The sequence below is a fragment of the Rhopalosiphum padi genome, chromosome 3 (assembly GCF_020882245.1).
Source record: "Rhopalosiphum padi isolate XX-2018 chromosome 3, ASM2088224v1, whole genome shotgun sequence".
Lineage (NCBI taxonomy): Eukaryota > Metazoa > Arthropoda > Insecta > Hemiptera > Aphididae > Rhopalosiphum > Rhopalosiphum padi.
The window spans coordinates 60,174,297-60,201,121 of NC_083599.1; the positions used below are offsets into that span (position 1 = coordinate 60,174,297).

The 26,825-nt window shown below is 30.5% G+C and overlaps 1 protein-coding gene across 12 annotated transcripts in view; it reads right to left on the reverse strand.

Annotated features, from left to right (window-relative positions):
- The window catches only part of LOC132926964 (plasma membrane calcium-transporting ATPase 3), a 65,633-nt gene that overhangs the window by 26,373 nt on the left and 12,435 nt on the right, over positions 1 to 26,825 (reverse strand). For 10 of the 12 annotated variants that reach the window (XM_060991395.1, XM_060991397.1, XM_060991393.1 and 7 more), the window contains exons 2-10: positions 9,371 to 9,628; positions 2,573 to 2,864; positions 2,284 to 2,475; positions 1,968 to 2,197; positions 1,758 to 1,893; positions 1,560 to 1,694; positions 1,172 to 1,393; positions 908 to 1,110; positions 38 to 793 (exon numbers count right to left, since the gene is read on the reverse strand). In XM_060991395.1, the coding sequence (XP_060847378.1) occupies positions 38 to 793; positions 908 to 1,110; positions 1,172 to 1,393; positions 1,560 to 1,694; positions 1,758 to 1,893; positions 1,968 to 2,197; positions 2,284 to 2,475; positions 2,573 to 2,729 (2,031 nt within the window). In that variant the 5' untranslated portion in view covers positions 2,730 to 2,864; positions 9,371 to 9,628. Of the gene's footprint in view, positions 1 to 37; positions 794 to 907; positions 1,111 to 1,171; positions 1,394 to 1,559; positions 1,695 to 1,757; positions 1,894 to 1,967; positions 2,198 to 2,283; positions 2,476 to 2,572; positions 2,865 to 9,370; positions 9,629 to 22,617; positions 23,087 to 26,145; positions 26,555 to 26,825 lie in introns of those variants that run through there. The other 2 variants (XM_060991396.1, XM_060991394.1) reach the window with 2 other exon arrangements.

Genomic DNA, 26,825 nt, shown 5'->3' on the forward strand with positions numbered 1-26,825 from the left:
TTATTTTTATTGGCCATAGAATAAGCGCAAATTTTACCTCCGGTCGAACAGGATCTTCAATTCCTACTACACACAGTGCAGTGAGGTCGCATACTATACTATCTTCAGAATCCCAATCGGGTTCACCTTCATAGTGCACTTGGTTAGGTGAATCGGTTTTTCCGGGAATGAAATCTTTGTACGCAACAGAAATAGTACGCAATCCATCAGAAGCCATGGGCTCAATAACATTTCTCACCAAACGATCTTGCATTTCACGTGTGAATTTCTCCAATCGGCCATCTCGACCGTAGATATATGAACATTTTTTTAGTACGATTTCAGATGCACCTTTCGTAAATAATCTGTAGCCACCACCTTCTCTTGGAATGACAGTACTCATGGACTTTCGTACAGAATTAAATGTATACACACGTGTCAGCATTTCTTCGGGTATGTCGTCACGCCATGTTTGATAATTTTTTCCAAGAGCAAGAATGAAGCCTAGAAGTGCACACTCAGTTTTGTTACCAACTTGTTTAGGTAGTTCACTGGTGGGATCGTCAGGTGGCATAATTTTAGACGTATACGCTGAATTAATAGATATTGCTTGCACTAACAGATTCCCGACATTTGATGGTATCGATGCAAATTGAGGCATTGTTTTACTGAGAACTTCACAGATATAAGACTGGACAACTGTCATTCGGTTGGTTGTAAGTGTACCGGTCTTATCAGAACAAATGGCAGTGGCATTACCCATAGTTTCGCAAGCGTCCAAATGTCTTACCAAATTGTTATCTTTCATCATTTTCTATAAAATTTACAAAACAAATTTTAATAATTAAAAAATACAATAAAACATTTTTGTTTTTATAAACACCAATTATGACAGATATCACATAATTATATCAATGATTTTAATTACCTTGACTGAGTATGCTAAAGACAGAGTAACAGCGAGAGGAAGTCCTTCAGGAACTGCCACCACCAAGACAGTGACACCAATAATAAGGTGACGAACAAATTCACCAGCATAATGGTTCTTCCATTGTTTTTGTTGTATAACAAATGTATGAATACAAAATTGAATTACTAATATAAGCACAGTGAGTACGGCAATTGTTGATCCTAGAATGAAAATAAAATATGTGTAATATAAAATCAATAGGATAACAATTGATTTACTTACCAGCATATCCAATTTGAATGGCCAATTTTGTGAGTTTAGCTTGCAATACAGACTTGTCTTTTTTTGCTGGTTCTTCTGATTCACCAGATTGTCCTCCGCCTCCAGCAGCATCATCATCTGTTTCCCCTCCCTTATCCATTTGTTTCATACCAATATCAGTATTATTGATAGCAGGTGGTACTTCATCAGTTAAACTCTTTTTTGTCTTTAGTTTTTTAGCTTCTATTTATAAAATATTAAATTTTTATTAAAACTCAACTGTTACAATATACTAATTTGATTGAAAATTCCAGTTTTATATTTTAGGAACAAAGATGTAATAAAGTAAATTATATGCAGAAATGTATTTTTATAACAATATCCAGTAATAACAAAATTGAAAATGTACCTTTTCGTTGTTTCTTCATTTCTTCCTCTTGTTGATCTACTGCTGCACCCAAGAGTGTGAATATTATACCAGCTTGAGAATTTATACCTACCGCAGTGACCAACATTTTTCCACTGCCTTCCATTACATGAGTTCCTTAAATAAAAAAAATACATTATTTCGTGTCTTTTACAAAACTAAATACCAAATTATTCATACCTGATAAGACCATTGGATCGAATGCTTCTCCTTTTTTTACATGGTCTGACTCGCCAGTTAAAGAAGATTCATCAACTTTCAAATCATTACTTTGAATTAGCACACCATCGGCTGGTAGCAAATCTCCATATTTAATCTGCAAAATAATATCGACGTTTGGTTACTATTTATAATTATTCGCCATTGATTTAGTCATTAAAATATAATTACCTGACAAATGTCACCAACTACTATTTCTCCTACGGAAATTTGTCGCAGTTCGCCCTGCCTGATGACATTGAATCTATGCTCACCTTCAATGCGGTTTTGAAGACCACGAAACTGTCTTTCTTTCGTATAATCATTAAATGCTGTTACAATAACGACCACTATAACAGATATTAATATAGCTAATCCTTCAATCCATCCATGTTTTGCTTCATCGTCTTCTGCACTCATTGCTATAATAATAAAAAATGTAAATTTAGTAAAAATAAAAATAAAACTATAATAACTATATACACAGAAATTCTAGAACAAAATTTACATTCTTCGTCCGCAGGTTTGTAAAGTGATAATCCCAATGACACGAGAGCAGCAATTTCTAAAATGATTAAAGTGACATCCTGCAAAGCTTCCCAGACAAGTTGCATGAATGTCTTTGGAGGTTTAGGAGGTATAGTATTTGAGGAGAACGTCTCTTTTCTGTGTTCCAGATCAGCAGTAGATCCACTTAATCCTACAAAAAATAATTGCATAACGGTAAAGAATAAAAATTATAATATAATATCAATTAAAAATACATTATACAATTATATTTAAAACCAAATAATTACCTTCACTGGGTGATGTATACAGCTTTTTACAAACATCCTGAACGCCACCCAGTTCGTTCAGTTTAGCGATACCTTCACGGCCTCTATGTTCCATGAGTTCACGTAACTGCTTCAACGTAACCCCATATTGGGCAGGTCGCCCGTCTATTGTGGCCATTTTATCTGTTTTGGGTTAGTTGTGTGATTAGACAACTAACTTTGGATTAAAAAGTGTTTTGTTGCAGTTGAGGACTGTTTATCGTCCGACTAAATTTTATCACGTTCGCCTTTTTTTCTCCGTTTCAAAAGTAGTCTGCAATTAAAAAATAAAATAAAAATAACGAAAAAATAAATAAATAAATATTATCCAATTTAATAAATGCAGTCATCGCCATAGTGTACACATTTAAGGACGTATTTCATTCAAACGCATCATTATCTCATGTGAGCTATTATTGTTAATTTTTTTTTATATTTTTCCATCATAAAATTAACGTAACCATTAAGTTTTTATTCGAATTTTAGTTTTTTTTTTTTAATTACCACAATAACAGTAACAGTTCATTTAACAGTTATAAAACGAGACAAATTCATGATCACATACTGGTTCGAGTAACAAGCACATGCACGTCTATATAATCAACACCACCGAATACACATCGTTGTTGGCCACATTTACCACCGTACTCGTACACCAACACAAACTAAACACATTTATTAACATAAACATATACATATACAACCACCGTTGTACTCATCATCACCGGACGTTACTAATTTACACCTACTGTCCGTCCGTTGGCGTCAGCGAATGTATATTATACAATATAATATACTAATATAATACGAGAACGCTTACGCTTTCCGCCGTCAGATGATCCCAGATAGCGATGACGCACGAACTGTACACAGGCGTATTATATTAATTTAGAATTTGTTAGCCACTATATTATAATAACATTACTGAACCCAAATATGGCAGTTGTCTCAAATGAGCAATGACAAACCAAATAACACAATACACGTACACGTTGTGTCAGTACACGTTCTTTATTAATACGTTGCGATCTCACGTATCTAAGTTGTTAATAAGAAAACTGTCCTTTTTGATCCAGAAGAATATGTATGACAAGATAAAATGGTATCACGGGAAATAAAAATGACTGGACATATAAACATATTTCAGACTGTTAGTGTACTTAAAAAGAATACCTCTCAGTACATCGTGGAAATGATAAATTACTTAGATTATTTATAATTAAAAATACCAATCATGTAATTATATTGTTACGGTTTATATTCCATTTTTAGATATCTATATATTGTAACAAATAGTTTTCGTAGGTAGTACCTTTTAAATTAGTTGTTCTTTCTTAGCAGTAAATTTCTTTAAAATGTAAACAAATATTGCGATTTACAGATACATAATTAAAATACTAAATAAAAAAACGGCAGTATCTATTAAAAGGAAAATGTGTGAATTTATCAAAGTTCAACTTATAATGTATTCAGTCATGACATAATTGATTTGTTATTTTAATAATATACAAAACACCGCTATTCAACTAATTTTTAATGTATAACATTTTCTCCTTTTTTTCCCACAGTAAGAATATGAATTCTTTCAATTTCATTACAGTAAATCTTTTTTCTTATTGTTATTATTAATCTTGAACAACGACCACAAACACCATTAGCTACAATTTGATTTATGAAAATGTAAATTAAATAATAAAAATAATAAATTGAATGTGGTCGTGAAGGAAAAAAACGAAATTTTGAAAAAAAAATTGGTATATTTTGTTTTTGTATATTATTTTTGTTTTTGTTGAATAAGATGGTGTTTCTAAAAACAGTATAATTGTCTCATTGATCATTGGGCTAGGAATAATAGAAGTATCAAGGTTTTTAATGTGTTTAGTCTTTCTCTTTGGTATTTCCAAACTCAGTTAATGTATTTAGTTAAAAAAATAACTCCACAGAATTCATATTGGAAAGATTATTCATTGGCCTAAAAAATCTGTAGGTAGGATGTGAGTATCGTATTTAAAGGAAATTTATATTAAATTTTTTCTTCCCTTTGAAATGAATATTTTTCGTTTAAATATTTTGTTTTTAACTTGATGTTTTAATGTATGTTATTCCATAGATTTACTATATCCTTTTTTAACCAGTTTAGGTGGTTTAGGTTGGATATCACTATTTTGACTTGTTTTATAGCCTTCTTTACCAATTTAATCAGATATCCATATGAGGGTTATTGGTTTATTTTTTGTGGTGATTTCCTTTAGATTTAATTTGTTTTAGAAAATCATAAACTATATCACCTGGATTTAAATTTTTAACGCTGTTGATTGTGCTTAGACAATCTCGGCTGTGTATGATATATTTAAATGGTAATATTAGGTTATTAAAAGTTCGCTTTTGGTGTGAAAATAAAGCTATTTTTAAATAATTTGGAAGATTTTTGTTTATTTTTAAATATTATTTGACACCCTTTATTCTTACAACAAATCTATAACCAAATGAGCTTACAAATAGGATCACACTAATTTATTTTTTTTTAATTTACAAAAGATAAATAGTTAATATAAAAATAATAATTTCCATTACAATTGTACATTCAAATAATATTATTTTTATTTTTATGAAGGCACTAAAATTGAGGTGTGTTCATTATCAGTTATTGTAATTAATTTAATAGAATCACCAAGTATATAAAGATAAAATATTATACTTTGAATTATTTTCTACAAGTAAAAATTATCATAATAAGCAACTAGGATAAACACGTTAATAAAAACATTAATTGCGTAATACAATATTAAAATGTTTTTAGATTTTAATTTAGTTAATTTTATCAATATTTTTAATTTATTATTTATTATTAAACAGTTTAAATTTGGTTCTATAAATATTAATTTTACATTATTAAAAATTGAATAATAATATTATGATAATCTAACATTCAATGATTCGTTTCTTATTTATTTAAAAAAGATATAATTCAAATATTTAATCATCGTAGTCACTTACAAATTTATTAATCATTCACAATTATCAAAGCATTCAACCGTATTTAAATTATGAATATAATAAATTGAGTCACATTAAATAAAAAAGCTTTAAGTAATAGGTACTTTATTAATAATGTACCTAAGACAGTATATTTTCATAAAAGGTAACAAAATAAAAATTTTAAATTTTAAATAATAAAATAAATAAATTTTGTTATTGTAGAAGAAGTTAAACATATACAAAGTAAAACCATGGAAAATATAAACGATAAAAGATTTAATATAGGTATTTATATTTTTCAGTTAATAATGTGAAAAAGTAAATTATTATACAATATTCCGAAATGAAATAAACTATTATTAATAAGACATGACTTGGCTTACTATAGAAGAAGTTATTATTGTTAGTAATAAAAGAAAATACAGAGATAGAAAAAAATATAGTTCTTACTTATTATAAAAATATTATATTTCAAAGGACTAAATAAAAAAACTACCAAAGTATTTCGTCAAAGGTACGCGTCATTTTTTTTTTTAATTGTTAATTTAAATAACTGATACGTAAAAAAGGATTTTTTGTCTATTTTAGATTTTAGATTTTTGCTTTGCTGTTCAAAAAAAAAAATTTTAAAAATGATATTAAAAATTTTTTTATTAGCAACTGTGTGCCAATTTCCGTATATTACAGAATAAATCACTTTGGTGTTATAATTGAAGTAGGAAGAGTTATCATTAGCAAATTATTTTCCTTTGTTTTATTCAAATTACTTTACTATTATTGTAAATGTTTTCAAACTCAAATAAAATAAAAAAAAAAACTACGGGGGTGCTCGGAAAATTACATCACAGATCCATCCCCCTATTACAGCCTAAGTCATGTAATTCCCATGTCTCTTTAAATAATAGTTCAGGTGATGCAAGAATTATTGGCTTAAAGAGCCAGTTGAATTTGACGTTATTATATACTTATACATTGTACATACAGTAAGTATATATTTTGATAATCTAGAAAATAATTAGGACCAATCAATATTAATTATTTTTATACGACAATATACCTAACGGTATTCTTTTACATACATAAATGAACGCATAAATTACGCAATTCCATCTATTCATAAAACATATTTGCCAACGCGTATTTTTCTTAGATTTTTTTTTCTATGGTAATTTGTCTGTGTGAATTATACAATGATCACGTACTCTGTAAATATTGTTATCTAACAATGTCATCTACATAACTTTATATTATGATAATATGTCCTATTAATATTAATAGCAATTCCTTTAGAAATACAGCATTTATCCTATTCTTAAAGACAGCAACAAATACACCCATACATTGCAATAGTATAGTATTATTTAATTTGTATACTGTATACATCGAAAAGATATAATTTCATAAGTATCAAGACACTTATTATTTTTATACTCAATGTTTTTCAACGAAAAATGTGTTTTAATTAATGCGTTATTTTTAAATTAAACATAGTCGTTCATGATTAGGGTGCATTAGTTTTGCATTTACAATGGGTTGATCAAAATGTTAAATACATATCGTACAATTTAGTAAATGTAATTTAGTGTGAGTAATACAATACGATTAATTTGTAAAATTAATACGTATAAAAATAATTTTAATTTTATGTTAGCAATGCGAGGGATAAATACACTAATAAAAAAGCGTAGGTATGTACAACAGTTTTGAAACTCTTAATAATATAAAAATTACATTATTTATTAATCACTATATTGAGTTGTTATTAAACATTGTTTCAAAATGTAATTACATTGACATTACTTAATCTTACACAAATAGAAGATCATTACAGATCGATCAATAAAATGATTCAAAAGTTAGTATAAGTTAGTTTATAATATTTTAAAACATTTAATTACTCCTTTAATATATTCAAAACCTAAAATAAACATTATGATTATGCGCAATACTTTATACAATTTTATAAATGAACATTCACCAAAGGATTCTCTTACAGTTTTCCTTAATTATAATGATACGATTAGTAAGGCCTAGGCTAAAAATATTAGAAAATGTAACAAAGTCGTTGGCACAGAGTCGTTAGTAATTAATTTAATTTCATATTTTAATAACTAAAAGTACACTAAAACAAAAATACCACTTCATGTACAAATGTAGAACAGTAAATTGAAATAACTTTTTACATAATCCCTAACTTGACAACTTCTTATACTTTTTAGACAAAATGGTTTAATGGGCGTATAAAAGATCTTTATATAACAAAAAATATAGCTTTATTTTAGTCACTTCTTGGAATACCAATATTAAAATTATACACTTCATAAAACTTTCAAACCATAAATTATATTTTTACAAGGTAATTTAATATTCCATGGCCAACTTTAATCTATTCCGTGTTTCAAAAGTTTCAAACTTCTCTAAAGGTTTTTTAGGTACAAACGAGTTGAATATTACATTATAGTTTATTGGGTTCAAAGTTGCTTTAAAAACTAAAATATATCATAAAAGTTATTTGACTTTTGTCAACTTCAAAAAATAACACATTTGCTTTTATATAATTAATATTTAATTAACTTCTTTCATTAAAAAAAATAGTTTTAAGAATTAATGAAAAACATTAACCCCTGTTGAAAAATGTAATCTTACAACGTTTATCTGATAAATAAAAAAAATACTGTAAAATAGTACATTGGATCAAGTTAAATTTATATTAAAATAAGTTAATATCTACTTTGTAATATGTTGCTATATAACAATTAACTTTTAACTGATAATATTGTTATATAACCATAGACAAAAATTGTATTTATGGGAAAATCAAAGTTACAAAACTCCATAATTTTTTCATTTGTAGAATGAAAAATTAATTTATACATTTAATAAAAGGTTATTCACATTCAATCCATTTTCAAATAAAACAGAATTTTCCATACACAGAAAGAAAGCACATAATATAGTTGTTGTAAGATTTTTGTAGTGATTACTGGTATGACGACAAAAATGTTTACACCCACCAACCATAAAATAAAACCAAAATATTTTTTTATGACTAAAAATAACATGAACAAAGAAAATAAATACTTCTCAGAATAAAATATATACTTTTTTATCTATTAAATAATAAGTAAGTAAATAAAAAACATAAGTAGTGTTACTCTATAATTCGTGATAAAAGAACAAATATATGGACTTATGAGAAAAATAAAAAGTAAAAAGATAGATAATTCTATTGACGAACTTATGCTTTTGAGTTATGACCGATCAATAAAAATATAGACCAAATTTGATTTAATTACAAAAATAAAGTTATAATTTTAAGATAAGTTCGAGATAATAAAACAAAACAAAATCAGATAAAAAAAAATAAGAAAGTACAAGCAGTAATAGACGTGCTATTGAAAAACTGGTTTTAATATGTTGTTCTAATAAATCAAAAAGTAAACCGTGCGATAAGAAATAGTATAACAGCAGAATTTTTATCGTAACAACCTCAAAATCTCAATATTTAAAATCTTCAAACAAGTCAACTGACTTAATTGTTAGTACTGTTTTGTGTTTTAACTTTTATAACTTTTTATTTATTCCGCTATTATGTACACACAAAAAAATGTAAATAATGGTTATCGGTTAATAAATTATATTTTACTAATGTATTGATAAAATATATTCAAATACTCAACGAGAATGAATACACAATATAGTATTGATTTTGTCTAGCTAAATTAAACTTGAGTCGTACTATTATAGTGTAACTATTACTTGTGCCAACATTCACATTCCACACGCAATCGATTTACTTACCACAAAATCATTTGAAGTATAATAATGAACTTCGTGGTCGTCTACGTTTTGATAGAATGGTGGTGGTGGATGCGGCGGTCGTCTTAGCGGCGACCGTCGTTTTGATAATTGTAATGGCGGCCGTCGTGGTTGCTTTTGTCGTTAACGACACGACAGACAAACGACGTCGGCAAACTTACCGCCAGTGGCGGCAGTAGCTCCTACTGCTTCCGCTGCAGTGGTGCTAGTGATATCTTTTGAACCGATAGCAAAATTTTTCTGTTAACATAAATTAATAGGTACATATTATTATACAATTATTATTGAAAGCACAATGGTCAAAATATTTACTATATTAAATCAATAAAATATATAATTCTCGTAGAAATGTTCACTAAGTTCTACAATTCTTTACTAAAAATTAGCTAGGTAAAATGGTATATTTAAAATGGGTTATTTTTAAAGAAGTACATACCTAATTAAATACTATAATTATAATTCCTGTAATTTAAATGTATGATACTATCGATGTATAATACATAAAATGATGATTTTAGAATGTATATAAACGTTATTAATTAGTTTAAAATAAACCATATATATTTTTAATTATTTATATTATAAATACCTTAAACAAAAACATAGACTCATATACACATAAATCCAAAAAGACAAAAGTTAATTTTTTACAAAATTATAATCGTTTATTACTACTTATTACTTTATTTATTTTAAGTATGTAAATATGTGTGTTTCGTTTTAATTTATTATCATACTAAATAAGCAATAATTAACTTTAGAGTCACCTCTAGTAAGAACATTTACACTTGATTAATTTTCTTAAACGATTAGCATAAATTCCGTCTGGACAGTATATTAGCATTTAACAGTTAGCACCATTTAACAATTATCCAAAAGCTTATTATTAATTTTTAGATATACACCAAACAGTGAACTTAAAAGTAATTATTTAATTGAGCCTATGAATATATTTATACACCACATTTGCATCTATAGTCAATTATTCAATTTATGCATAAATACTTCCTAATGTAAATTAAATTATGGTCTTAACAAATTACTATTACTTATTAATAAGATTATTTATTTTTCATATTTTGAAGGTGAGTTTATTTTCAATTAATGAACAATCCAACTGATTAATAGTAACTTCATTACAATATTTTCATTCGGGAAAAGAAAATTTAAAAATCCAAAATACGAATTTGTTATAAACAAGGTGAAGATTCAATTTTATATATATTATATTAACATATATGTACAAGATAAAATGTGTAATCAGTCATCCAGTCATGGTTATTTTTTTTTTTTTATTCAATTAAATCTATAAAAAGCATTTATCCTTAATAAAAATATATATAAAATTAGCTTATTATATTATATTAAAATATTAAAATATCTATAAAAAAAAAGTAATATTATTTTCGGTTTACAAATACTATATATTTCTGCATAATAACGCAAATGAAATCCTTCTGATATCTATCATCGATATTTTGAAAAATTTTAATCTGTTACAACTTACAAGTATACTTAAATTATATTATATAACATGATATTACATTTAAGTTACTCATTCATTGTTTATCTATTCGTATAAATAGATGACATTAAATCTGACGAAAATAAGTATTTTAAACATCGATCAATACTTGAAACTATAAACGCACTTGTAGTACTAACAATATTGTCAATGCTTAATTTGTAGATACAAGTATATTTATTAATTTACATTTAAGTAAAACAAAGATAATATTTCAATTTGCATAATTTCATATCAGCATATTATGCATATTTTAAATGTATTATATAACGAACTGTGTGAGTAATAAGAATGTTTATCTTCGTGTAGTCATCAACTAAATTTATAGTTGTAACTTATAATAGATAGGTATACGAGGAAACCACATTTCGCATTGAGTAGTTTCTTTTAATCATTTAAAATGAAATATTTTATCATAATAATTAATTTATCTTTTAAGATATAATTACCTTAAATAGATTTCTGATGCTAATATTCGATGTATTTTTTTTTTTAGACATATTTACAACAAATTAAAAACTATATTTATTTTATTTAAATGCCTTCGTGTGATAAACACGTCTTGTACTTAGTGCTTACCCTATTTGTACTTAGTTCATTACAATACAATTATTTTAATGTTTATATTACTTACACAAAGTAAAATTTATAATATGATGTTTTCACACGATGATCACTGAATGAATAATAAGTTAAAAACACTAATAAGTACATTTATAAATGATTACATTTGTATAATATATAATTAACTAAGCTAGTTTACTGTTAGCAAAAAGCGTTGGAGACAAATATTATCAAATCAGTAACCTTTACTCTGTCCTAAATCTGTTTCTAACAATAATATGTTAATAATGTTTAATTTTCTAAAATAATTTAGGGTACAAAGGATATAGGTAGGTAACGAAAATTATCATAATCTTTGACACTATTTGAAAAATATATTAAATTTACAATATCATAAATGTATAACGGTTGTTGGAACTTTTTTTTAAAGATATTTTAATTGCATTACTTTTGTTAGTAGACATGTCATTTACTGTTATTTAATTATATAAATATACATTTCATTCTATTTTCGTATATTCCGATAAAAAATCTCACGAATTTAATATACACAAATGTACAGACATAAATATTTATATAGTATTATAAAATAAACATAAAAAACAATAATAATTTTAACGAAATTAGATATTTTTATTTTTAATCATATTTAGTTGTCAAAAAAGGATACACGAAATAATATCAATTTTACACGGAATGTTTTTTATATTTAAAAAAAAGTAGAAGTAATAAATAACATAATAGGTAATAATATAAATTAAAAATAAAATGTTCTGCACAATGGTTATGGATAGAATTTTAATGCAAATAAATTTGTATTTAAAAGTTCATTTCATAATTTCAGGAACATTCAAAAAAATGATACACGCATACATCATAATAAATCATAAATCATAAATCATATAATACATCAATCAAATTTTTATAAATAATGTTATGATTAGAAGTACTATATTTTTTATCGATGTATTTATTTCAAAATAAATTATTCAATTACCGAAATATTAAAGCATGCCTATATTTAATTCAACATTTAAATAGAAGTTTAAAAAATCCTACATTAAACTACCAAATACAATCTAATAAAATTGAATTAATAAGTAGGTATATAAATTTTACAAAGTATACAATTTGATGAACTTTTTGAAAAAATTAAATCTAAAAAGTTAAATGAATTTAAACGTGAACAAATTTTACAAACTACTTACACCTTACTACCAATAGCTGTTATCCCAGGGCTCACAGAGAATGTTTAAAAAAAAAACTTAAAAAAATACATTAGGTGCTTAGTAAACCGATAAAATAATCAATTAATTTATTAAGAATAACTGTAAATAAAAAAGCAGATAACATAAGCAGTATAAAAAAATAAAACAACACGAATCGTGTGTAAATGTGTAATATATTCATGAATATAACACTCATAATATATTATAACCATGGCCGGATTATGGTCATAATATTATAAGGGAGCTATTAATTTTAGCGAGGCACTTTATCCAAAACAATTTGGGTAAATTGAACGCATTGTGGCCCCTTTCAATTTGTGGCCCGGGGCTATCCCCCTCCCTTGATCCAGTCCTGATTATAACACTGTATTGCTGTAACTATATACATGACATAACATAAGTTTAATTTAGCGAAACATCAAAATAAATAGCTGATAATATTATATTTTATTTAAGATGTTGAGTGTTTAATTTGAAACCAATTATTTTGATTGTTATTTATATTATTACTCTATAGTTCACGATCAATTTTATTTTTAATCAAGTACACCTATCTATAAAATGCAACATATTAAATAAAATGACCATGGAAATTTGATTTTAAAATCGTCTGCGTATGCGTAAGAGAATGATTGTGAATTGGCTGGGCGACGAAAGTTCATTACCCAAACTTAAACGAACTCGTTAACGAAACGGGTACCGTCTATGGTCGTTACTATGTGCACACGTGGAATCGACATTGATCAAACACCGCATAAGGCATAACCTATTATACACACTTGAAAATAGGTAGGTAGTACACGAATAATAATCGCGCCAGCGATGGTTGAAATGCGTATACAACCGAACCAATACAACAATATAATAAAATAAAATATTAAAACCAGTCTAATATAAACTATTCAAACATAAATATTTTATTATTTTAATACTTTTGTATTCGAATACAATTTTCAATCCATATTTGAGATAAACTTTTCAAATTTACATAAATATTTTACACACTTTTTTGTTATTTTTAATTCATAAGAAAAATATTTTATAACTACATACGAATTATAAAAATTCATTTTCTAGTATTCAATATTTAACGCCTAAATAAAAAAAAGACTTTAATACAAAAAAGAAACCAGAAAAATTTTCAAAAGAAAAAGTGTCTAAGGACCATCAATTTGTAAATATAAATTGGATTTATATAGAATAGTAAATACAAAATATTTAATAAGCAGAGTGCAACAAACAAACAAGTCTTTTTATGACTTTTCAAGATAATTATAATTTAAGCTACAAAATAGCAATACATTTTTTTTTAAATATAAATAATTATTTAAAAATAAGTTTTATATTTGTCTTGAAAAGTTTTTTAAAAATTAGGTACCTAAGTTTCCCAAAGCCACAGGAATGGATAGAAAAATTAAAATTTTTGTTACTTATTAAATATAAAATGTAAAAAAAAAATAATATTCGAATCATTTTTTAAGTATTCTTTATTCGAAGTTATTCTGCGTAAAAAACAAAAAAGCAATCTTTATGAGACTGAATATTATAGTAATTCTAATGTCGATTGTAAAAGTAAAATAATTATAAAGTAACTATACCATTTAGTCAATACTATATATAGTACCTATAGCGTCTACACTGCCTGCCGCCAAACGCGCTTACTGGCAGTCGATCAAATCGATAGAATACAATTTCCCCAGCCACTGGATTCGGCGCTATAGTGCAGCTCATCCACGTTCCCGGACCCTCACTTTGAAATTTTAAAACCAAACATTCGTTTGTGCAGTAAGCAATACTCCTCTTTAAGTCATAAATTATAATACAATATTGATACTTATTAAGTATTAATTATTATTTATTAATAAATATTATTTCGTTAAAATTGACTGGACACTTCAAACTGACATTTGTTTTAAATTTTAAACATCGCCGACGATAAAACGTCGTTCTTCTTCCATAGATCGCCTCAAGAATATTAAGTAGAGAAATCACACTAACTGACGACTTATTGAGAAATACATAAGCTTATATGTGTATATACATTACAGTAATCTAGTCGTGCGACCGACTAGTTTATTATTATTATTGTACGTTCAAATCACGTATATAATTTAAGATCTAGGGAAAGCTACTCTGTTGCAAAAAACTTGGTCTACACATAAAACAAAATCTCGAACTCAATACAACTATATACGTATTTTACTGCAGTCGTATAGTGGAGAGGCCACACGTATACATAGTACTCCACAACAATTATATAATATTTTATTATGTTTTTAAATATAACGCGCGCACATGCAAATTGTCTCCCCCGTCCATTACACGCCTGCCGTTAAAAACTTTAAAACTTGCACAGCGACTATTTGAATATTTAGTTGTGGAAACTAGTAGGTAGTTGGACTTATTATATTTACATAAATTTTCTCTATGTACCTATACATTAATTATCACTATAATAATTAAGAAACACGAAAATACAAGTTAATAATTGTAGATCTCTAATAAAATAAGTTTTTCTCACAATCTTGTTTCAAAAATGTTTATACAATTATTGATGACAAACACTGTGAAGGTGAAGGCTTGTGTAAATAATAAAAAAAAATACCCACATAAATATATATGCATAAAAATTAGTGGAGTATAAGGTAGTAAAATATATATTTGCTTGTAATTAAGTATTTATGAGTCTCCTTCGAGTATATATTATTAATTATAATATATTTCTTTAAAAAACATAATTTGAAATTATTGTTTTTTTAATTTAAATGTTTTGTTGCAAACGAATTTATAAATGTTTATGTATACTTCATATTGTATTATTATGTATTGGTTAGATTTCAGCGTGAACACGTTTGAGACAACTACACGAAAATATTAATAGTAGGTGCTTAATATCTGTATGAACTGTATAGTTATTCACAATGACAATGTTAAATAACAGTATACGATACCAAGCATACAGAAATACTTACTAAGTGTTTTAATAAATATAAATTCAACTAAATAAACAACCTTGGCAATATTTCGAATTTGGATTTCTTTTGTATTCTAACCGATGTCCGATCATTGTAAACGTCGAAAACTTTTAAATATAAATACTGTGATTGAAAATAAATTATCCATATAACATACAAATAATGAAAATAAAGTTTGACCTAATCACCCTCTTAGTAGCAGAATAGGAGGAGTATACTCTCCTATACAGTTCAATAAAAATGAATAATTTCACGCCCCGTATTTACAATGTAAATAAGACCTAATTTGAATAAAAAAGTACAAAATGACTTTTTTGAATAGTTTTTTCTTTTTTATTATATTACAAGAAACGAGCACATACGGTACTGAATGGACTTAACTGTACATATAATTTAATGTTTAACTTCCGTCTGTTTATAGGTATTTTAGAATAACAATGCAGGTGTATAATGCTATTAAATACGATTTATTATAGCACTTGGAAAATTAAAATCAATATAGCACTGCCGCCACTTTGAATCGTAGGGTTAACAGGCTAGGGAGTGTTAAAAAAATACACCCGAGCTTACGTTTAACCTCACTGTGTTATATGTCCATTCAACTTTATTCACCATACAGAATATAGCAATCGACGACATTATTTACACACAATTTGTTCGCCCAAAACGAAATGTTTTTCAACTTTATATTTTAATCTCGCTTCATTGTTCCGTTCACTATACAAAAATAAATTCATGTTTAAACACAATTTACCTTAATCACACACACAAGTAGAAGAAAACGTGTAAATAAATTGACAGCTATAGACGTGATTTCATTGTTCGTGTAATTTCGCAGTTGGTTTTTTTGAGTACATTCGATTTATTTTTTTCGATATTGACCCGTATAGATATTATAGGTACCTATTAAAAATTATAATGGTAATATACCCACATAGGTGTTATAAATATGGTGCTCAAAATTGATGGAAAATAAGTACTGAAAATAAAATACATTGATATTCCAAGAAACATTTATTATGGACTTAAAGGTTAAAGATACTTTTAAATGTTTGGCAGTATATATTTTTTTATTAAATTATTAATAGTACCATATAACCAGCCAAATATCAGATTTTGAAAGCAAAATGATTAGAATTGGCCGGTTAAATTGTTCAACCTAGTAAAAATCTCATATGAAATGTCTTTATCAGAAATCCTATAAAAAAGCGACCAAGGGGAAGACCGCGCCAGCATTAGTTATTGATATAATAAAAAAGGATATTTCAGACAGACATGTATAAAAAAAAAAAAATCGTGGGGAGGAGGGGTTAACAAAATATAGTAATACAAATTATGCCGCAACATAATAAAACAATTTTTTCTTCGTTACTCGAAATTATTTCGAGGGGGGCTGAACCCCAAATTCCCCCCTGTATACGTGCCTGATTTCAGATACAGACGAAGCAAAGTGATTAGGTGACGCAGTGAGCCAGACAGGATGGAGAAATTTGATAGAAGCGTGCTAAAGTCCATAACGGACTGTTAGCATAAAAAAATACTATGCAAAAATAATAACTTTACAAAATTTAAGTTTGAGTTTTCTAATTGATTTTATCACAATTTTTTATACTTAAAGTACTTAAAGTTTTAAAGGAATTTTTGATTACCTTTCCAAGAAATAAGTTCTTAAAATAGATTGTCTAAAAAGTTGATCCTACTTGGTTATTTTTATATGAAAATAGTCGTTAAACGGAAACAGAAAAGCAAAGGCACATTTAAATTATGTAATAAATGTATGATTTTTATGACATTAAATAACTGTTTTGACAATTTAAAACTAGTTCTGCCATGGAATTAATTTTAGGTTAGGTTAGGGCTTATCGTCGAGCTAATAAAAATCTTTGAAAGTTGAATCCAATACTAAAATTAGAAGATTTTGAATTGTGTTCTTCTGTAGTTTCTACTGTCTAGTAGGCAGTGTGCTAATACGTACATTTAATAGATTCTATTTTTTCTTGGTGACCAAATGATCATACTTTATTTTAATGTAGACGAAATCTAGTAATGGCTAGCTAAAATACTATTATTAATTTTTTTTTACTAAATCAAAAAGACTCAAATTTTTTAGTTAAAGTGAAAATGTTATCAGAGGAGTGAAATATTTTATCTGTGTTAATATAGTAAATGTTACTATGGTACATACTATAAAAATTAACACAGCATTTATATAGTTTATATAGTTACGTCGACATACCGGAGAAGGTCATAGAAGATAAATATGATTTTATTATTTTAGATTTTAATGTACTTAACTTATATTAAACAAAAAATGCAAATAAATACGAATAAGAATCAAGTTGTACGTCATATACCTACAAATCTCAGATAATAGGTAGATATATTAAACCAACTAACCCTGAGGATACCAACCTATGATATCTAAACAGCTAACGATTTAGAAAAAATATGCAGAAAAATTCTAAAAATGAGCGTTTTGTATGATTTAATGACCTTAAAGTCATATAAATGTAATATACCAAAAACTACATTACTATTACTATATACAGGGTGTAACACGTCTAATTGACATTATTGTATTTGCACTATAATTGAATTTGTCAATTAGACGAGTTACACCTTGTATGCCAAGTCTTCTACATTAATTCGGCCACTGTAGTGCATTGTAGTATTATCTATAGCCAATCTTTCTAGTAATTTCGAAACGGACGAACCAAAATATTTATTATGAATGTATCGGATAGCACCAAAAACATCACTATAGTGCTAACACTACAAGGTTCATAAAGAAAATTTGTTAGGTTTTAACAAACAGTCGTGATTTATGGCTGCGCGGGCACAATATTAATAATATAAGTTAGTAGTCAGTATACCTATTATACCTAACTTTTACATATTATGACCGATTCACAGCAATACAGCTAGTGTCAAACGTGAGTGAAATACATACGTCAAGGCAGGTCACGGTCGCAAGTCGTCGCCAATCGCGGCACATATTTATAAATCATATTGTTAAGACCTAAATGTATCGATGTATATACATATATATTTATAATTTACCCGCAGTAGCCTATGATGAGATTATAATACATATTATATTATATTAATATACATTAGGTGTGTAAGCCGACCATTATGATGAACGATGACGACGTCAGGCGCGGCCCTAACCTATGCTCGCGATAATATAACTTTATTTTTGTGATTGCGCGAAATAGAACATAATAATACACACACGGGGTTCGGTGGGGTGCGGGCGAGGACATAATCCGACTCTGACCTTCAAAACTAAAAGATCTATTATACAACTGCCGCAGTTGAGGGCTTCAGTGTGTATATACTTACGTACTTACACCGTTTACGAAACACCGGCTATAATATTATATCATGGTCACGTAGACAGTTGTTATATTTTTTGTTGACACGACGCCTCGTACATCATATATAGGTCCTACCTATTTATCAAGTTGACAGGGTGTATAATAATATTACATACAGATCGCGTAGAGGAAAGAGAGTTTATGCACCATATCAACACATTAAGTTATTAAATTATTTTAAATCGCGTATCATTGACATTGTCATCTATATGACCGTATTACCGTAATATACAGGACCTACGTACATAATATACGTGATGTCGAACAAAAAATGTACCATCGATACCTATTCTAAATTTCTAAATAATAATACCACCGAATTGTGTACTCCTTTTTTCTTATCTACAACAACATTAGGTAAAAACGGATATTCCTTTCCCTAGGATTTACGCCCAAAGAATTCAAATGATTTTAACAAATGCATAAAAATGCCCTCACACTATATCATTCCATCTAAAGCTCCGAACAACCATGTCATTATTAATCGATAACAGTGATAATCTTATTATTACGGTGCATGATTAATAAACCGTTCCGAAAACGGATAGTTGATTGTTAGACCGTAGCCATTTTACGCGATAAATCGACGATACTCAAATCGCGTTATTGGATATGACCGGCTGTTGTGCATAGCGGTTTAGTCAGTTTAGGTAATTATATAATATAATGTAATCATGCCCGGTTGAAGACATTCCAAAGGTGTGACGACACGTTAACTATATACAGAGTGTTTCTAGGCGATGGTCCTCATAGACACCCGGTCCCCACTAAGCCATACATATACTACCTACTTTGATCTTTAATCACTTCTCGCAAAAACTTGAAAAGTACAACATATTACTGTTTGGCTATTTAAATAATTAATGCAAATTTAAATAATTTTACTTTTAATGTACATGCTATGCAATTAAATTCTGTGAATTGACTATTTCCGATTATTAAGAAACCCGCGAATATAACAATTTAATAATAATTATTATTATTATTTATTTATTCTAGTAACAAGAAGATATAAATAGTATTGTAATAGTAATGTTTATTATTTTTTGAAATTAACCATTAGGTAAACATTATGTTACCTACCTATAGTATAACAAATTTTAGAAATAATGCCTTCTAAATCATGATATTATGACTTTACCTAACACGGCGATCATCAACTTTTAACTCCCTTGTACGCACGTTATAAATCTTATGATGCGGTACAACATTTTTAATCATAATACAGCCGATACTATATAACTTGAATCTCGAGAAAAATAAAAATAAATTCGACTTGTGTATTATTCGAGTTATTTACATCAAATATAACTTATAAACACTTAAAAGTACAAAACAAATTGAGTAGCTTGTGTTTTACAGCCAAATAGTATCGGATACAAATCAAAAACGAACCGTGGCGGTTGAGCACACGTCAGCGATTATAAGAAACGGTAATAACATAATACAGATGAAAGAAAAATAATATGGATTTCTGCAAGTACGTTTAAAACAATTTTGAGAAGATGGCAAGCATGACTTTTTTAGAAAAACGATAATAGAGAATATATTCATGGATAACCTTATAATTGGTGTACCTACACAGTATACTTTGGTGTGATCGAAGTATCTACTACATACCATAATGGTTATATGTGTTATATGTGGTTATGATCATAATTTATGTTGGGAAAAAACATTTTATCAGTTCGCTATGTGCCAAAGTTAAAAATTAATAAACTTCTAAATTATTTATTTTTGTTGTAATTGTAATATGTGGCCATAGTATTATTTTTCATATATTAAGATATTATCCTATATTAATATAATTTTACATTATCAATAGTGAGGATACATTATTAATAATTGCATGGAACTACTTTGTTAACTAAAGTATGCTCTTCAATCACGATTGAATACAATGCACGTCCTATCCGCATAATATATATTATAATTTATTATCTATGAAAACCTTTCGGATTCGAATCGTCGATTAGGTACGTGCCGGCGACGTAAAAGCAAAACGCATCGTGACGATTTGTTTTGTTTCACGCCGTATTTGTTTTGATTCCGAGAAAATGTTCACTATAGCACGACCGCCAGCCAATAATCATTAGTAATAAACGCGCGTATTCGTCGGTATACGGGCGCGAGCACCGGCGGACCCGGCCGAGGACCGGACCCCGTCGTTGCGGTGCATGAAACGAATACTGTATTATGATATCGTACAAAAAATAATATGACGTATGCGCACCGGTGCACATGTAGAGCGTACTTATTTATTTACTTTGGAGTTATATTATTACAATATAATTCCAACAATCGTTAACGCTGATGTACTCGGTGTAGTGTACACGGTCCAATGTGTTCGGTTACAAAAACATCATTGGTCGCCGGCCGCCGCGTACGTGTGCGGCTGACCCCGCCATGACCAGTATACCAATTATTATTGTAGCGGGCCAACGTAAAATGTTATTATCGGCTCCGTTACAGGTGTAATAGTTTATTATGTTAAATCGTTGTGCTGCTTCATAATTTTAGACATTGTACGTTGTACGCGACGTGACAGCAGTTCGATCAGATAAAAATATTTAAAGTCGTATGCGACCAAAGGTGGCGGTAGGCCGCCCAGTAAAGACGATGCCGAAAATGTGATAACGATATTATACTATCATAAAGAGAGTGACGACGTAACAATACCCGAATGACAAATGATGGCGTACGGTAGTTTATCATAGCGGGTAACTACTACTGGGGATCTATGGACTTGTGATTTAACGACGAATCGATCCGTTCGCGGTGATTTGGATTTGAACGGAAGAACAAATTTATAACCGTTCCATCGTCGACGACATTTGGTCTTTCGCGAAATCTCGCCGTGATCGGCGATGTATCGATCGACGAAAATATTACACGAAAATAATTATCCCGCTTGTAAACGATAACTTGCAAACCGGATGTCCAGAACGGCTGTGGGTAGCGAACGAAGGGAAAGAAAAACAACGACGACGGCGATTCGAGCGAGCGATAACGCTATCCACGAACACCGCGTTCCTAATAGTATAACGGACGGGAATTGTGCGTGCGATAAAAATAATATCCACAAACCACGGCGCTCGCGCATTTCGGTACGCGGTATCGTGTTTTATTTTAAACGCTTGGCGTGTAACGATTTTTCCGCCGCTCTCTTTCGCCATCGGAACGGAACGAAAACGAAAAAAGTATCAATAATAATAGTAATAAACGTCGAAATAAACCGCGAACGGGTCGTCGCATGTCGCGTGTCTAGCTATTCTTCGTCGTTATCGAGGAGTAGTCGTCACTATTATTGCCGTTGGGTCTACCGTACCTATAATGCCCGCCGATAATGCCGTATCACATTTTTCGTGTACACGTCTCGCCGCCAGGGGTATTGCCTACGTTAATCGCGTCATATCTGTAACACCGGGCCAATCTTTATAGAGCATTTGAGAACGGAGACGATTCGGAATAAAACGGTCGCGCGAGTATAAAGTACAAAAACATAGTTTATTATTAACAACCGCCTACGGCGCGTCGGATTTGTGTTTGGTCTCACCTTTGGGTCGTGTCGCAGTCGTCGCGGTTTTGCCGGGTACGTAGAGATACCGGTGTGCTGCGTGTGGTCGTGAACGTCTTACAAAACGAATGCGTTCAAATACTATTTCCGATTCGGCGGCTACACTAGGCGAATACGAGTGGTCTACAACTGTCAGTGTACGGAAAATCGTCGTCAACACGCAAACGCCGGTTCGCCGTCGTTGCGATTGCGACACGTCTGAACGCCGTCGCGCGAATATCTCGTTTGCGAAAACCGTAACGTTGTCGTGCGCGCACACCGAGCTAAACACACACTCACATACACGCACGCGCGCGCGAGCTGACGAGAAAAAATCGTACACACGCACAACGACGACCGTGCGGTAAGCGGTTAATGAGCAAAAATGCGAAAAAAAAAAATAAAATAACAAATGCGGGATCGCGGCAACGGCGGCGGCGGCGGGTGTCGTCCTCCTCCTCTCCACGTCCAACTCCTACTGCCGCGTTTGCCGACGTCCGTCCGTTGCCGGTGCGCGCGGAATGCGTGCGTTGCGTACGGAACGACCGCTTACGAGCGCGTACGACGACCGTCGGAAAACCAAACGTTCCAACAATAATTACGATAATATTATTAAAAAATGTACTATCATCATCGACGTAGTATAAGCGTTTAAGTTTTTATTTTTACTTTCATACCTCATTTTAATATTTTTATTTTAATTATAATTTCGTGGGTCTGTTGAACGGGTGGCAATTACAATATTATTATTTCACCGTTTTCTTCTTTGTCATTATTATTATCACCTATCCGACGAGTATAACAACTATTGGCCGCTGGCCGGTCCGCCGGACGGCTCGCTGTACAGCTCGTACGACCGCCCGCCCGGCCACCTCGGCGGCCGCGCCCTACCGCACATCATTTTGTTCACCCACTCGCCGGCCGGCCTGGCACACCTCTCCACCGCCCGTGACTTGTGCGTGTGTGAGCGCGCGAGCGCGTTCCACCGGCGGCGGCGGCGGCAGCGACAACGACGACGTTCCCACATCCCACCCGCCCGCTAGTCCGTTCATATCTGCCACCGCGGCAAATCATTGCAGCCGGGCCGCGCTGGCACCGTAGAACCAGTACTGCCAACCTAGATGCACGCGGCAACCGTAGACGAGTGTTGTAATTTTAATCGTGTTTGCAGCGGCAGCAGCAGCTGCAAGATGAGCAGCGGTAGTAGTAGTGCTCGTAGTAAATAGTAATAGTAGTAGGTAGTAGTAGTAGTAGTAGTAGTCGGCAGTGGTAGTAGTAGTAGTAGTAATAGTAGAAGAAGTAGTAGTACACGAGTCCCTCTGCCCTCTTGGTAGAGAAGCAAAAATATATTAGTTTTAATAATAATAACATCAGCTCTCGGCGCACGTGTGTGATTATTATGTCTAAACGAATAATTTATAACGATTCCATTTTCGTAATTAATAATAATAATATTAATATAGCATATGGGTCAATAATGGGTCATTGAAACATTTGAAACTCTCCGTCACAATACGAGAAACGAGTACAAAATATGTACACCACAATAATAACAAAAACATAATATTATGTATAGGTATCACAGCTGGTATATTTCTTGTGCATAAGTTATACGACCATCATACCGCTACTATTAAAACTTAAAACCGTCCGGTGCGGCTTTCGCTTTGGCAGATAGTAATTTGTTTGGACGTGACGGGTAAACGATATTATGCACACTGCCGAGTCGCACCACCGCAACTATTCACGATACATGCGTTACTGGGTGGTTCTGATTTTCGCAATAACTAATTAATGATAAAAAATAATAATATCGTTGCCTCTCGAGTCTTAACAATCTCCCAGAAGTGCGAACAAACGGTCACGCCGGCTGCCCGTGACGTTTATCGATGTATAAATGGCCAACGATAAAGTGTAATTCAATTTTCAAGTAATTGATGATCGCAATCGTTATCGATCGTTTTGGTTTCACGCGACGTCCGTAGACAGTATTATAATTATTTTACGCGTATGTGCCTATACGGTGAAAGTGTATTACAGTGATAAAAAATAATAATAATATTTTTATATATATAAATTAATAAACAGTCAACATTATTAATTTGTCTCTATTGTCTATTAGTGGTTTTTTGCTCAATCCCGGATCTGTGGAGTAATCCATGCGATGATAATACTATTATTACATAAATACTATCGAATAGTTATGGATAATAATGACATTATTTCCATATTATTTTATAAACCCACTTAACACCGCTAGTTTTATACGATGCAGTTGACAATCTCGAAACGCACTAAATCGGTTAGGTCTATCGTTGACTCATCCCAGTTGATTCCGTCACGCCTGACTGTATACGAGTATTTGTTATTTGCCCGCCCGTAGGCGGTACACAAAACGGTCTTAAAAGCTCTGTATAGTCTGTACATGCCCAACGACAATATAATACAACAATAATATTGTATTGTGTTGCTCCTGTCGGAGGCGAAAATGCTCGCACGTACTACCTTAACAATACACACGCACAATATATTGCATTAAGCGCAATGGGCAAACACGACATGTATTACAATAATTATTATTGTTATTATTATGCCAGCGCGGACAATATGTATTACAATATAGAGATAATTTGCGCGAGTGGTCTCTAGAGATGTCTACCTATCTCCTACCTATCTACGAGTGCATAATGTTCGATTAACGTGTAAAATGTCTTTACAGTTTACACAATAATGCGTACACCTCCTAATTATCGTCGTGTAGACTGTTTTCTTTTGTTGTGCTTAAGTTTTTAAAAAATAATATAATTGTTTTTGAAAACATGTTCTTAAGCGTACATTTCGGTACTTATTATACGAATATATTATGACGCCAATAAATCTATAATAATAAAGTTATTATTATTTTTTATGTATATGTATAACACGAAGGTTATTAATTAGATAGGTACTGGCTTTGTATACGGTGTGTCGAGGGAAAAAACAATCTTAATAAAACATCAAAGAGAACGTAAATAAAAAATTGTTACATTTAATTAAAAATAATCATGATATTATTATATATAAATAGGTAGTAAAAAAGTAAAAATAATGTTAAAAAAAAAAACCAAACCCTTTGCTCGGCCAAAGCGCTTTTTGAAAACAAAATAATATGTATTCGAACAAAGAGCAGACGTTATTTTATTTTATACAATGTTATCGTATTAATATTTTATTATATATGGTACAAAAAAAAAAAAAAACGTTAAAAACGATACCAATAAAACTACGTTTGACTAAATATATGTATATGTGTGTGTGTGTGTGTGTTAACTATATTATAATATAATAATATATTATATTTTATTAAAATTTAAAAATCGTCGAATATTAAAGTGTGCCCGTATAAAAATGTCGTTGAGAGGAGCTGGTATATCTACGACGTGTCGTTATATTATTGTGTTATATGACGTTATGGTGTTAATAATAATAATATGTGTCCTATATAATATAATAATAATAATAATAATTCGTCTACAATCTATCATGTACCGTTGTTCGTGTTTTCCACTTCCCGGCAACAAACGCCAACCAGCGTTACGTTATAGTGCAATGCCGAACGGTCTATTGCTCTATAAGTGCAACGGTATCGGTACGATATGACGTGCACTCGGCAGCGAAATACGCGCGCCCTAAATGGCGAGTCGGCGGAGGTGTGGTCGGTGGCGCGGGCGGTTTTTACATAATAATAATTTCGTGTGCTCCGCGGTGGCGATACGGTGGTACACTAATTAAAAACTATTACGGTGCACTGGACAGTGTTTTCAGGAAGCGCGCGAGAGTATTCCGCGCGACGACGGGACGCGGAAAATCGAGAAAAACGTAGCGAATATCACGACAGCGATGCGACTGCTGCGACGACTACGACGGGCGCACGTGCGACGTCCGCGTTGAAGCACTAGGGCACTGGGAAACTTTCAATTTCCAATAATCGCGTACCCGCGGCTTCAGTGGCCGGTCTAGCGCTATACCCCCCACTCCCACGCTCGCTCCCCCCGCTGCTCATATATTCGCTTCACATATAATAATATAATATAACATAATGATATACACCTCTATATACGATAATATGATAGTATGCGACGGCAGACGACCACCGCTGCGGACGGCTTATCGCGGGCCGGACGATCGTCACGACTCCCGTCACGCATAACAATAACAATAATAATAAC